General features: G+C 37.9%; 2 protein-coding genes across 3 annotated transcripts; both read left to right on the top strand.

Annotated features, from left to right (window-relative positions):
• Positions 1–1,181: 1,181 nt before the first annotated feature.
• Positions 1,182–8,519, top strand: LOC113108780 (putative methyltransferase DDB_G0268948). Of its 2 annotated transcripts, none has more exons than XM_026272094.1 (7): positions 1,182–1,417; positions 1,572–1,729; positions 6,681–6,841; positions 7,033–7,246; positions 7,448–7,548; positions 7,797–7,934; positions 8,098–8,519. In XM_026272094.1, the coding sequence occupies exons 1-7, from the start codon at positions 1,405–1,407 to the stop codon at positions 8,186–8,188; spliced, it is 876 nt and encodes a 291-aa protein (XP_026127879.1). In that variant the 5' UTR covers positions 1,182–1,404; the 3' UTR covers positions 8,189–8,519. The 2 variants fall into 2 exon arrangements, with proteins under 2 accessions (XP_026127879.1, XP_026127880.1); XM_026272095.1 differs by having other exon boundaries at positions 1,586–1,729.
• Positions 8,520–8,869: 350 nt separating this feature from the next.
• On the top strand, positions 8,870–12,297 carry LOC113108782 (putative methyltransferase DDB_G0268948). The gene is made up of 6 exons (XM_026272096.1): positions 8,870–9,454; positions 9,550–9,710; positions 10,694–10,907; positions 11,206–11,309; positions 11,709–11,846; positions 11,957–12,297. Exons 1-6 carry the CDS (start codon positions 9,344–9,346, stop codon positions 12,051–12,053), a joined length of 825 nt encoding a protein of 274 aa, XP_026127881.1. The 5' UTR covers positions 8,870–9,343; the 3' UTR covers positions 12,054–12,297.
• Positions 12,298–14,329: the final 2,032 nt, after the last annotated feature.

Here is a 14,329-nt window from a genome sequence, read left to right on the forward strand (position 1 = left end):
AATATTTGCCTTCACTGTGTTCATCAACAGTGTGTAAGATGATGTAGACAGAGTTGTTGTAGATCAGTGTGGTGTAAGATATTTGTCCTCCGTCTTTCTCCCAGAGCAATGTGGAGGATTCACTCAGGAGAGGAACGTCACATCGCAAAGATACATCAGATCCACACAGAACTCTAGAAAAGTTCAATCAAAACAGAGTAAACAAATATTTAGTTAATCAATTACATCAGTCACAAACACAATTGTTACTTATATATTAAATAATAATATGATATACATTTTGTAGTTATCTGGCTAGATTTACAATGTCATAAGTACATATCATTGTTAAATGTTTTAGAAAATTGTAAATATCTAAAAAATAATAGATTTTTTCTGGACAAATTAAACTCATTCAACAATAAAAATAAAGCAACATTATGAAAATATAGCTTTTTTGTTGTTGTTATTAGGTTCAGATCGGTAACACTAACCTTGAGATTTGTAACAAAACCCCTCTTTTAACATTGTTATAAAAATATATGATATGCATGGTGTTGTCTGCAGTCTTATTTCTGAGAGCATGATGAAGTATAGCTGAAAGACAAGAAATGAAAGAAACGTGTTTTAGAAATTGACTCAACATCAGACCAAACAGCTACAAACAAATGTGGTATCATGCAGCAGGATAGTCTTCAAATATTGACTTGATTGGTCTTGACTTGAGCAACTACACGACTGTCCTGTTATGCACTGTAAGTGTGCTATTTGTTATGCTTTTTTTCATTGTTGTTCAATGTAATCTAAATTTTTATTATTAAATTTCACCTATTAAAATAATGATAGCATTGTATAGACAAGTTGGTTCAGCTGAGCTATTAAACCATACCTATTGTTTCACCGCTAGATGACTGCTGCCCTCTTCTGGCAATGTTGTAGTTAACAGTTTTTCAAAGAGCACATCTGGAGCTGCAGCTGGAGTTACATTGCTTACACAGTTTAAAAAAGAAGAAAACAATCTATACAATATTATATGTTAGATATTCCTTTTTGTGCATTAATTTGTCTACGGACTCTCTCTCTCACACACATACACACACACAATTGTACAGTCACTCGTTCAATATGACAACTGTGACAATACAGTATCGCCTAGTGCACGAACAAAAAGCCTATTCTCGCGATGTTGTTTCTGACTATATCAAACATGGCGACCTCCGTACCACTGCGAGGTTTTGTTACAGTTTACATGATGTTATTTTAATAAATTAGTTCAGCTGAGGTCCGATTTCTCTCTTTAACCCCAATTTAATGGATATAAGCTTTGAATGTTTTTATTCAGCACTGTATCACGCACTGCCAACAAACTGAGCAGCAGAGACCAGTGAACGACAAACAGCTCACTACTCCGTCCCGTGGGTTACCATGAAAACACATTGTATGACCTGACATAAGTTTCATATCTTTTTATATTTTGAAAACACGCCGTTATATATATATGTGTGTGTGTGTTCACTCTAAAATAGTACAGTGGTTTGTCCTGCCTCTTGGCTGTTTGTAATGTACAGTAATAATTAACTCTTATCATATAGCCCTTGTCGTGCAGACATTTCCTATGAAGATTTGCTCTGAAGTCACGATGACGGAAAGACTGTTTGAAGAGAAACAGCATGCCTCCCTCTATCAAAAATATCGATTTGAACCACCAGATGAGCTAAAAGAGCTTATTCTCCAGTACCTGGACAAAAAGGTAAGATCTGTCGTGTTACTAGAGTTTTGTTCGTCCACGCGTCGTGTTTGTGCACGACTGCTGAATCACTGCATGTTTGTTTGATAACTGTGAGACCCTTCCAATATGGAGCACATGGGCCTACATTATAAAACAATTTTAATATTATTGTGATAATGACAATTAACTTTTATAAGAACATATGCGGTTATAGTTATAGGCTACTACTCAGAGATGTAGAAATATAAATAAAGTACCATTTAAAATTATTTTTGATTGTATAAGATAGCACTTTGGGGTTTATTAGCATTTTACTACGTCTAATATACAGTATATCATGGTAACACTATGGTACTGTGGTGTCGCCAACTGTCCTGTGGGAGGCACTAGTGGGATGTTTAAGGGCAAGAACAAGGAGGTTTTTAGTGTAGTGAAGTGAAGTGAAAGTGACATTCAGCCGAGTATGGTGATACTCAGAATTCGTGCTCTGCATTTAACCCATCCAAAATGCACACACACACTGTGGGCACTTGAGCAGTGGGCAGCCATTTATGCTGTGGCATTCATGATGCCTTGCTCAAGGGCACCTCAGTCGTGGTGTTGAAGGTGGAGAGAGAGCTGTTCATGCACTCCCCCCACCCACAATTCCGTCCGGCCCGACACTAGAACTCACAACCCTTCGATTGGAAGTCCAACCCTCTAACCATTAGGCCACGACTCCCCACTATGTTTGTAAGTTACTTGTGTGCAGTGTTGGGAAGGTTACTTTGGTAATGTAGTAGGTTACAGATTACGAGTTACCTAATTTAATATGTAATATTAGTGTAACTTTTTCAATTACTTTATTAATGTAACTGATTACTTTTTATTACTTTTTGATTACTTTTCAAAATCTTTATTTTCCACTGTTAATCATTTTCAAACATTTACACCATGCAGGGTTAACCTTAAAGTAGTGTTCAACTATGTCAGACTTTCAAAATCTATCATCACTTGAATTAAGATCAAATTTGAACACATCTACCACACAATCAGAGTTTAGTTCTGCCTTTTACTTTGAGATTGATCTGAAGTTTAATGCAGATTTAAAATCATAAGAAATTGTTTAGTGAAACTGTTGTTGAAACCAAATATGTGCATAATTACAGGAAATACTGCTTCTATATAGTAAAAAAAGAATAAATAAAAGTATATACATCAACTCAAATAAGGTTATTTAATAAGCATGTGTCCTATTCTGTGTACTAAACTCCTGAAACACTGCTGTCTCTTTGTATATGATGAAAGTTTTCTCAAAACAAGTTAAATGCTCATGAAGTGATTCAGAGCAGTTCTAGAGATTATATTTATGTGTTCATGTACTCATATTGAGGCGGTAGAGGTTGAAAACACTGCAAGCTTCAGTTGGCCTACGTATGTGTAGTAAGTCTTTGCCATAAATTTCCACGAGGGGTGGATTAGGGAAAAAAATCAGACCAGGAAATCTCAAACTCATATAAACAAATTCATGGACAGCACTATTTTTTTGTATGGACCTGACATAAAAAAAGGTTTAAATCTTTAGTTTGGGGACATGCAAAATAATTAAAAGCTATCTCCTGAATGATCCCGGTTACTTAACTGTAACCTTGTTCCCTGAGAAAGTCTTAGAAACGTCTTAATCGTGACCAGCTGTGAACAATGTGTGAAACACGTCAATAGAATTGAACCGGAGGTAATATAGCCTCTGTTGATGACGTCATCGGAACACGCCTGCACCACGGGGCTATAAATAGATTAGCCACAGGTGCATCAACAGGATATTTTGTCTGAAGAGCAGTCCTGGGACATCTCCAGCACGGAAACGCAGCGCAGCATCTCGTTCCACTTTCTCAGGGATCTAGGTTACAGTTAAGTAACCGGGAACATTCCCTTTCAAAAGCTACAGTCGATGCTGTGCTGTTCAGCGCATTGGGAACGAGAATACCCACACCGCCGTGTTTGAAAATGCTTGGACCCCTGAGGTTGTGCAGGTGTGCTACAAGAAGGCCTCAGACATTAGCTTGTGATGTTGACTCAAGGACATATGAGCCCGGAGTAGAATGAACATCCAAACTATAAAATCTTATGAATGTGTGCAGATAGAACCAACCTGCCGCATCAAAAACCTGCTGTAAGGGGGCACCCCTTGCTAAAGCACTAGAGGACCCGACCCCCCTGGTGGAGTGAGCTCGAAGACCTATAGGCGAAGCTTGACCGCTCGCCTCATAAGCAAGAGCAATAGCATCCCTGACCCAATGAGACATGGTCTGCTTGGTGGCAGCTGCTCCTCTGTTACCCCACCATATTAGGTGAATAGTTGCTCTGACTTACGCAACTGATTAGTGTGGTGGATGTACGTCTGAAGAGCACGCACTGGACACAGTCTAAGATTTCTTCTTCTCCAGCGTTGTGAACGGCAGAGGGCAGAAGGCAGAAGGCCTCTAGAATGACCGGATGTACAGCCGAAAATGAAACCTTAGGCAGGTAATCAGGATGAGGATGCAAAATCACTTTACTATTCCTGGAGCAAAGTCTAAACATGATGGTGAGATGGAAAGAGCCTGTATATCCCCAATTCTCATTAAAGAAGTTATTGCCATGAGAAAAAAAAAACATTTTTAGAGTCAGAAGTTTATTAGTGGCTGATTCTAAAGGTTCAAAGGGGGTTTCAACCAGACCCTTCGAGAACTATAGCTAAGTCCCAAGAAGGCATCTTGGTTTTTGCTGTAGGCCTCAGTCACCTGGCCCCACGAAGAAAGCGAGGTTGCAGAGGGTGGATCCCGAGTGGCACCCCGTCAACCAAGGTGTGGCAAGCCGAATAAACCCTTACGAGTGTCAGGGCATGTGCCTGTTGATAACTTCTCTTGCATGAAGTCCAGAACTGAAGCAATCTGGCAGTTGACTGGATCTACATTGTGTACAACACATATAATGGAGGAAGACTTAGCACTTAGAATGGTGTCAATAACATCCGGCGAAAGCCCGGTGTTTCTCAATTGGTACCCATCAGGGGCCAAATATGAAGATTCCACAGGCCGGGCCTGGGATGGAATATCGTGCCCTCTGCCTGAGACAGAAGGTCCCTCCTCTCCGGAATTGCCCATGGCGAGCCGTCGAGGAGAGATATTATCTCTGAGAACAACACTCTGTTCGGTCAACGTGGTGCCATCAGCAAGAAGCAATACCCTTGTTGGCGAACTCTGGCTAGAACTCCCGGGAGCAGAGAAACTGGAGGAAATGCATATAGGTGCATTTTGGGCCATGTGTGCACCATCGCATCCAGACCCAGGGGGGCTGGGTGACCCAGAGAGAAGTAGAGGGGACATTGCACTGTCTGTTGGGAGGTGAAGAGGTCCACCTCCGCTTTGTAAAAAAAATTCCAAATCTGTTTAACTACTTACAGGTGGAGTTTCCATTCCCCCGTTGGTAGTGTCTGTCTGGACAGTAAATCTGCTCCCACATAGAATGTAAACAGCCCTGATTGACACGAACTTGTCATAGACCCAAAGAAAAGTCTGCCTTGCTATTCTGTTCAGATTGCATGAGCGCAGACCTCCCTGGTAATTTATATAAGAGACTGTCATTGTGTTGTCCACCCATACTAGGACATGACAGCCTCTCAATTGATGGTGAAAATATTTCAGAGCCAGAAATATGGCCATCAGCTCACAGCAAATAATGTGCCAAATGAGCTGTTGACCCTCCCATTCCACTTGAGCTGGATGGCCAACAAAGACCGCTCCCCAGCCCATCAGCGAGGCATCCTTCGTTTGCAGTCTGCGACGACACGGTGCCCCTAGAGTGGGACCCAAGGCAAGGAACTGGGCTCTGAGCCACAGAGATAGTGTACGAAGCCTGAGGCGTGTCACTTTTATTTTCTTTTGAGGATTGGCTCTTGGATGAAATCTTATGGCTTTTAGCCACAACTGAAACAGTCTCATGTGCAACAGCCCCAGAGCAATCACCGTAGATGCTGAAGCCATGAAACCTAACATCATTTGGTACTGATGAGCAGTGCGATCTTGGCCTACCCTGACCTCGCTCATGGTCTGCCAAATAGTCTCAATTCGAGACAGTTTTGCCCACATCGTGATCGAATCCCGGCATAAGTCGTTCTCTGGGCCGGACAAAGAACACTTTTCTTGGTGTTGAGTCTCAACCCTAGAGAAACTATATGAGAAACAGTCTCTGTGTTGTAGTGCCATCTCTTGGGATTGTGCTAGTATTAACCAATCATTGATGTAATTCAAAATGTGAATGCTCTGAGGGGGAGACAGAACCAGGTGGAAAATGACTAGCCAGGACAAAAGGAGGAGCTCCTTCCTAAACGAGGGACTACATCTGTAACATGGATATGCATTTTTAACCACTACAGTTTTAAAACAACGATTTTAAGCCATTGAAAGATGAACAACAGATTGCGTATAATGCGTGCACCATTTCTGTGTGAGAGGAGCGCACTTTATTTATTTATTATAATTTTTTATATTTTATTGGCTTTGAACGTCAAGTACCATCATAAACATAGTGATTTAGGTCTTAAGAGATAGTATTAAACGGATATTTAATAGTATTGGATCCGGACATCAGTCTTAAAGGTGAAGCTGTCCAATATTCCTCCTGTCTTCCATTAATATTAATCAAACAACACTGAGATAATTTTTTTTTAAATAATTTGTCCAGAAAAATAATGTTTTCATCAAAAGCCTTCATTTCTTTTCAACTGAGGAAATAAATAGGTACTGTAAACATCTTGAATGTCATGGGAGGTGAGTAAATTATCAGGAAATTTTCATTTGAGAGTGGACAAATCCTTTAACACCTCTAAAGTCAAGAAACTAATGTTACAAAACCTATGCCAATAAATTATTTATTGTATATTACTTAATATGTGAATAAAAAAAAAGCTATTCTCTCATAAAATGTTTAATAGTAAACACTTGCTTCTCAGAAAGGAAAGCCCCATCAGCTGGCTGTGGATTTGGGCTGTGGAACAGGACAGAACTCTCGTCCCCTGACGGCATATTTTGAGCAGGTAGTGGGTATTGATGTCAGTAAATCTCAGGTGGAGCAGGCAAGAGCAGTGCCAGGGTTCCCTAACCTCACCTACAGGTCAGTAATGCATGGTTCTACCCTTCCTTAAAAAATATTTGATCTGATAATGTAAAAGATATGGAACAATGACCATTAGACTTTTGCATAAGTTTAAAGACCAGATTAGGTTTTTTGAGACAACAGTGTGCAATAAAGTGCTAAAAGATGACTGTGGTCTCGTCCCTATCATGTTTATCATAAAATGACAGAGTAGGCACAGCAGAGGAGCTGCCATTCCCAGACGGCTCAGTGGACCTGCTGACGGCTGCAACTGCAGCTCATTGGTTTGATGCTGAACGTTTCATAAAGGAGGCTACACGTGTCCTGAAGCCACGTGGCTGCTTGGCTCTCTTTGGTGATGGAGACAATATGAAAATACACTATGAATCCTGTGGCAATCACCTTAATAACATATATGAGGAAGTAAGCCTATTCCATATGTTTATATATCAATGAAACAAGAGTATCTAGAGAGCAAGTATAGTAAATTTTTTAATATGTAAATGCCAAAGCTTCAGCTTACTGAATGCATGTTTAGCAACTTTAACTTTTGCAAGACATTTCACTAAAGGTTAAATATGCTCATAATAACTGCTAACTGCATGCTTATATAATTTATCATAGGTAATGCAAATACTGCTGCCTTATACGAGCAGTAAGGTAACTGGAGCCAACCGTAAGCTAAAGGACTTATTTGAAGCCATACCCTTCCCAGATAAAGAGAGGTAAACTGCACTGCACTCAGTGTAAAGAATAATTAGCCATCTGTGTCAATGAGCCTCTACAAAAATCTGCTTGTCACATATTCTTTATTTTGTATAGGTACATGTGTGTGTAAATAAAACATTATATTTTATTATCATGTTATTAAAAGCATTGTATTTTACATGTTTTGTTTTAAATGATGTCATCACTGACATGAGTTGCAATTGTAGATTCTAATAATTGTGTAATAATCTTCTGTCTTTGTAAGGATTGAAATAATTCCAATAAAGAGACAGCTGAGCATCAAGAATGTAATTGGATTTATTCAGACGTTCTCCATGTACCAGGCCTTTCTGAGAGCCGATCCAAGCGCTGCAACCGCACTGCTGGAGAGAACAACATCACGGTAATTACTTCTTTCTGAGAAACGTCTACACTTCAGGCGCTTCTACTGTCATGCAACGTTGACTGTATAACAAAAAATAAGATTGCATTTTTCTTATTAAAGGAAATTATCCTTTTGACATTTATAGATCATGTTGTTTTTCTTGTCACTTATTCTGTTCCAGTATTCTAGAGGAGATGAAAGTGTCATCGACAGAGGCCAAAGTTGACATTATAATGGAGTACTTCTGTGTGCTTGCATGTAAACCTGAGTGACACATGACTCAATCACCTCTACTATCATCCCAAGTGTTTAGCTAGTTCCTACAAAAGGTTTCATCTTACTTTCTTAATTACGTTGTTAGCAAATTCGTGGTCTTACAAACACAGTATTTTTTTTATAATTACACATGAAAGATTCTGAAAATATATTTGCACTATGCATTAAGATGTTTCACAGTGCTAATTAGAATTAATTTCCTCTACAGCATGCAGGCATTGATGTAATGTTGTTTAAAATAACTTTTTTTTTTTTTGCAGTTGTGTAGTTTGTTCACATGAATAGTAAAAAATTCCCTGGATGTCAAATAAATGTTTACTCTTTCTAGGTGTTGTAAACGTTTTATTTAATCTTTCTTAACATCCACACATTCACAAACCTTTTAGTCAATAAGTTTGTTGTTCTTTAGCGTTATCAATATCTACAGATAAGCATTATATCTATACTTTTCATTTTTTTCATGTGCTCTCTTTTAATTTGGTAAGGTTTATCTATTATCATTAACTCTTCTGCTTACATCACTTGTTTCGCAAAAGATCTCATGATTCTAAACTAAACAGAGATTGTCTTTCAAAATCATGCTGAGGTCACATTTTGTTCCATGCCCTGATATTCAGTGACGTGAATGTTTTATATTTTATTAATGTTTTATTCAGCATGACATCTGGTTCGCCTGGAAACCTTTGATCCCTCTCCGGTCATTGAGATGTTTATTAATTTTGAAAGAACTATTGTCCAGAGTGAATGTAAAAAATCTTTGTGTGAGGCTCAAGTCCTCATTAGCAAACTGGGCACATTACAATTGCCTCAAAGGAATGTATTAGCCATGTATAAATTGTATTTGCATGGTTGATACTGTCTCTCAGTGTGGGAAGAAAGAAGCAAAGCGTGAAACCTAAGATGACTCCTCCCCTTTATATCCTCATTAGATTCCCTTAGCCTAGAATGCTGACTGTTTAAAGCAGATGGTCCTCACTGCAGAACACAAGATCCAGGGGGCGTGGTTAGATCCAGATCCAACTCCTCCCACCTTACATACTGTATACCTAAACCTACCCGATTCCACCCCTAAACCTACCAGTCTCTAGCCCCTAAAGATGTGGGTACTGATTTAAATCCCTGCAGCATTCTGACTTGTACAGCTTTCAAAAATGGCTGTACGTTTGTTTGAGGATAAAGAACACGCAAACTCATACTGGAAGTACAGAATTTCTCCTTCTGAAGAGCTCATCGACAAGGTTCTACAGTTCCACAGGAGTAATGTAAGAGTTGAACAGTTTGTTGTTTTTTATTCATCAGTCTGCCATTTGTGTCATTTAATTTACAATTGCATTTATTGTTTACTGCATTTTGTCAGAAAAATTCAGCCAATGACCTGGCAGTAGATGTTGGCTGTGGGTCAGGGCAGGGAACGTTGCTCCTAGCACCACATTTTACTCGTGTGGTCGGGATAGACATCAGTCCTGCTCAGCTGGAGATGGGGAGGAAACATGTAAACGTTTCAAACATCTCTTACAGGTAAGCAAACCTGAATTGCATCTGTGACAGCTTTTGTGTAAATCTTCTGTCGCTGTTTAGCTTTCATCACCCAGACAGTAAGTATACAGTCATTAACACACAGCACTCACATTTAGCAACAGTTCTAATACAAAATTAAATGTTAATCTGAAAAGTTGTGTATCTGAGTATTATGGAATTATGGTATATTCATTCTGGAACTAGGCCATTATGGTACAGTATTTCTTTCATAATAGACATCTGTCATCCTTGCATATGCACACCACATCAAATTAATCAAGGAAAAAGATTTGTTCAGAGTTTCGTTTTTCATATGAATTAAATTTCATTCCTTTATTCCAGAAACATTTATTAAGAAAGACTTAAAAATGATCACGATTCAACAGCTAGAATCTGTGCTGATTTTGGGAGGACAATCTGCAGATTTACACAAAGAAAAAAAATGTTACATGTAATTGAGAGTGCTACCACTATACTCTAAGGTGAAAGTATTTGTCTGAAATTCTAAAAGATTTCATAAAACAATATGTAACGGGCAGGCATCCTATATATTACTATATTAACATCACTAAACTGTAACTTTATTGACATTTAAATGTGTAAATTTTCCAGAGATTTCTGAGTTCTCTGTGTGTGCATGTTTTACTTTAGAGTTGTATTTTTAGAGCAATACATCATTATCATATTTGTTTTATTGCCTTTTTTTATATAAAAAAAGTAAAGTGTGTCCAGACAAAATGAGTCTCATTACTGTATAACAGCAATGACAATCAATAATGTGCCAAAAAAAACGAACAAAACAAAACCTGCATATCAGGCACATAAAATGCATGGACATGAAAATAATGTCTCAATGGGCCTAATGTCAAATATTTCTTGATTTATTCAGATGTGAAATGTGATTATGACCTAGATTTTGTTCTCTTCATGAGTTTCATCCATTGATATGCACATGTTCTGTTTTACTTATTGGAAACACAAAGGGAGAGTCCAGCTGAAGAACTGCCTTTTAAAGATGGATCTGTCGATCTTGTGACCACCATGTCTGCATTCCATTGGTTTGACCATTCACGTTTTCTTCAGGAGGCTCACAGAGTGCTTAAGCCTCATGGGTGCCTTGCAGTTCTCAACTACACCATGGACATGGAGCTGAGCTATGGAGACTGCTCAGAGACTTTAAACCACATCTGTAAAGAGGTGGGAATCATAACACTGGTATTTCTGACATTTCAATGCTTGTCAGCTGTCCAAACGTTTGTGTGTCACACATGAGAACATTTTAGAATTGGAAAAAAGTTGGAAAATGATCAAAAATATCAAAATCTCTGCTCATATATAACCAATAGGTCATAATATTAAATAATTTACTTTAATAACAAACGTTATTCACAGCATTTACTAGACTGATTAAACTTATAGTTCACTGTTTGTTCAGAACATAGTTAATGAAACATGACAAGACATTAAATGTGCATATACGTCTGTTTCATAACAGTTTTATGCAGCCCTGCATCCTTTCCGGAGCCCTTGCCTAGGTTCTTGCCCCTTTGAACTTTACAAGAAAACATACGACTCTCTCCAGTATCCAGTCAAAAAAAGGTAATGTAGTTTTATATAAACTAGCTGTTAAAATATAAATATAGATAAATAAGTAGGTCATGAGAGACAGTTCAAAGTGCAATCAGTTAATTTTTTTTCTTTAAGTTGCATTTGTTATTGCGACTATAACCACAGTTATTACCACATACAGCAACAAGGGCTTGTTATGCCTTGAGGACCTTTTATGTAATGGATGCTACATTATAAAATAAGAAGGATTTCAATTTGAACATTTAAATTTAATTTTATTCATTAAGTGTCCCTGACCTAACTGACTGTTGCTATCTAGGATCAAAAAAAAAAAAAAAACTGTCATTTTATTGTTGTTTATAACATTGGTGGAATATTACATTTACCAATAAGAAGCCGGACTATAACTGTTTTTTTTTTTGTCTCTAGGCAGGACATTTTTTGGGTGAGGAAGCCCGTCCCTGTCTCTGGCTACATCGGCATGGTGGAGACTTTCTCCACTTACCAGACACTCTTAAAAAAAGATCCAGAAGAGGCCAGACGACTCTCACAGGACACTGAACAAAGGTATTAGACTTAGAGTTCTCTTATTTTATTTCTTTGTAAAACATAGGCTACTCCTGTGTGTATCACATCATCTCTCTTTCTCTTTTTCTCACACCATTTTTCCTGTCAAGACTGTTGCGTGCAATGGGTGTGACATCCTCGGAGACAGAAGTTATCGTGGGAATTAAATACTTCTACTTTCTAGCCTGCAAGCCTGCAAATGATTGAGCCAAACATTGTCCCATCCTAACTAACCATACATCAATGGAAAGCTTATGATGTATAAATCGCAATTTAAAAAAAAAAAAAAAATGGACCCTTTTGACTGGTTTTGTGGTCCATGGTCACACATTCGAGAATGATCGACTGTGTTGCTAATTTCCATAGCCACCAAGTTTCATAACATCAAATACAAATTTCCAGACAAATTAGGTTAATCATTTTTCAAAATAAAAATGGAAAAAAAAAAAATAGTTTTTTAAAAATGCATAAATTAGGTAATTCCTTAATGCCTTTACATGTTTGCCTGAATAAACGAACAGACGCAGACAAAAACTGCCCTTTCACTGACCCATGTACAAAGAAGCGATCATTTCAAAGTGTATTTGAAAGAGCGTCCACCAGGGCGCAGTGTTGTCTCGATCATGCAGTAGTATCTGCGCGAGAGAAGCAGGTCTACCAAACATCCACGCAGCTGCCTGTGATGACACGACCAGCAATTCCACGGTACGGTGATTTAACACAGGCTCAATATACAGTTTCAAAACAGAAACAACAGAAACTGAGAGTGACATTTCTGTGTACACTTCAAAATGTTTACTGCAATTCTCCGAAACAGTCCAGTGCTTGCTTGAACCAATGTTTTGAATTAGAATTTTAGCTGTGAGGTTTTAAATCATGCTTATTTCTCTTTTTATTGTATTTGACAGTGATTATAATAGTTCTCTTTTGGGTATGCTTACAAGCCACACCATATATTGTAATAACATGTGTTAGTGGTTTTGGCATTGTGTGCCTTGAGCTAGCCTGCATCATGCAAAAATAGCCCACAAAGGGGAATGGAATAGAATGGATGACAGGATCTGTGTTCAAATCCCTTACCTAGAAAAAGTAATGCACATCAATGAAGCAGCACATGAGATCAGGGGGAATGTAATGAGAATTTAAGTATCTATGCTCATATGTGAGGGCAGTTGATAGTTACACTACACAAACAGTTGACTTTCCTACTTATTCTTATTAATACATCAAGTATTAAATGTGTGATAAATCATAATATCATACATGTATATAATTAGTGTGTGTGTATTTTACTACATACTAAGCTCTGCACAGTTTATCGCCACAATTAAAGGTTAGTTACCAAAACTAAAACTCTGCACTGTCCACCGACCTTCTTCTTCTTCGCCACAAAAAATTATAAAGGTGTTAGTTTCACCAAGTTCTTTCGGAACACTAAAATATTTTGATTAATCTGAGGCTGTTAATCTTAACGTCTTCCACCATTGGAGAGTCTCTTCGAACAAATTAAATATTTTGATTAATTGAGAGCTGTTAAATCTTCGTTCTTCTTCGGAACAAACAAATTAAAATATTTTTGATAAATCTGAGAGCTGTTAAAATCTTAACGTCTTCCACCATTTGGAGAGTACCACGACACATGTGCACGCTTTCCCTAGACCGTAATCCGCATTGTTTACTTTCAGAACAATGTACGCACATAACATAACGTTAATTACATTGATTACGTTCTGGGGAAATACATCATGGTACTCTCCAAAATGTTGGAAGACATTAACTCGGGGAGAAGACTTGTTCAATAAGTTATGATATTTTTGTTTATTTTTCATACAAAAAGTATTCTCGTATTTGCTAAATTTAAGTTGAGACACTGATGTCACATGGACTATTTTTATTGATGTCCTTACTACCTTTCTAGGTCTGGGAACATTTCTGTTGTGTTGCTTCCTATGCAGGGTCAGAGAGCTTAGAGGGTCAGATAACATCAAAAATATCTTAATTTGTGTTCAAAATATGAACGAAGGACTCACAAGGTTTGGAACGACATGCAGGTGAGTAATTAATAACAGAATTTACATTTTCATGTGAACTAACTCTTTAATACTTGATTAACGTGATTCAGTAGTTTTGATATTTCCTAATAGCCAATTCGCTGTCACCCATGGCAACACTATATATTTTATCGGTCCCCTAATTATGGGTAATGGTCCACTGCAGCTAGAGAACTCTGCTCAAAAATGCAAGAGCTCTTCAGCTTTTCAGTGTGTCTGTATAATCTGTGTGAAATCTGAATTAAATATAGTAATATGTAAACAATATGATGAACTAAACCCAGCAGAAACTGGCTTGGATAACTAAAGTGTACTAATTACTGTAAATTGTTGCAGTGTTTTTTTTTTTTTTTTTTTTGCTAGGCTGCTTTGTACGTTGCAATGAACACATTTTTGGTCCCACTTTATATTGAGTGGTCTTAACTACTATGT

The sequence above is a fragment of the Carassius auratus genome, chromosome 9, assembly GCF_003368295.1.
Source record: "Carassius auratus strain Wakin chromosome 9, ASM336829v1, whole genome shotgun sequence".
Taxonomy (NCBI): domain Eukaryota; kingdom Metazoa; phylum Chordata; class Actinopteri; order Cypriniformes; family Cyprinidae; genus Carassius; species Carassius auratus.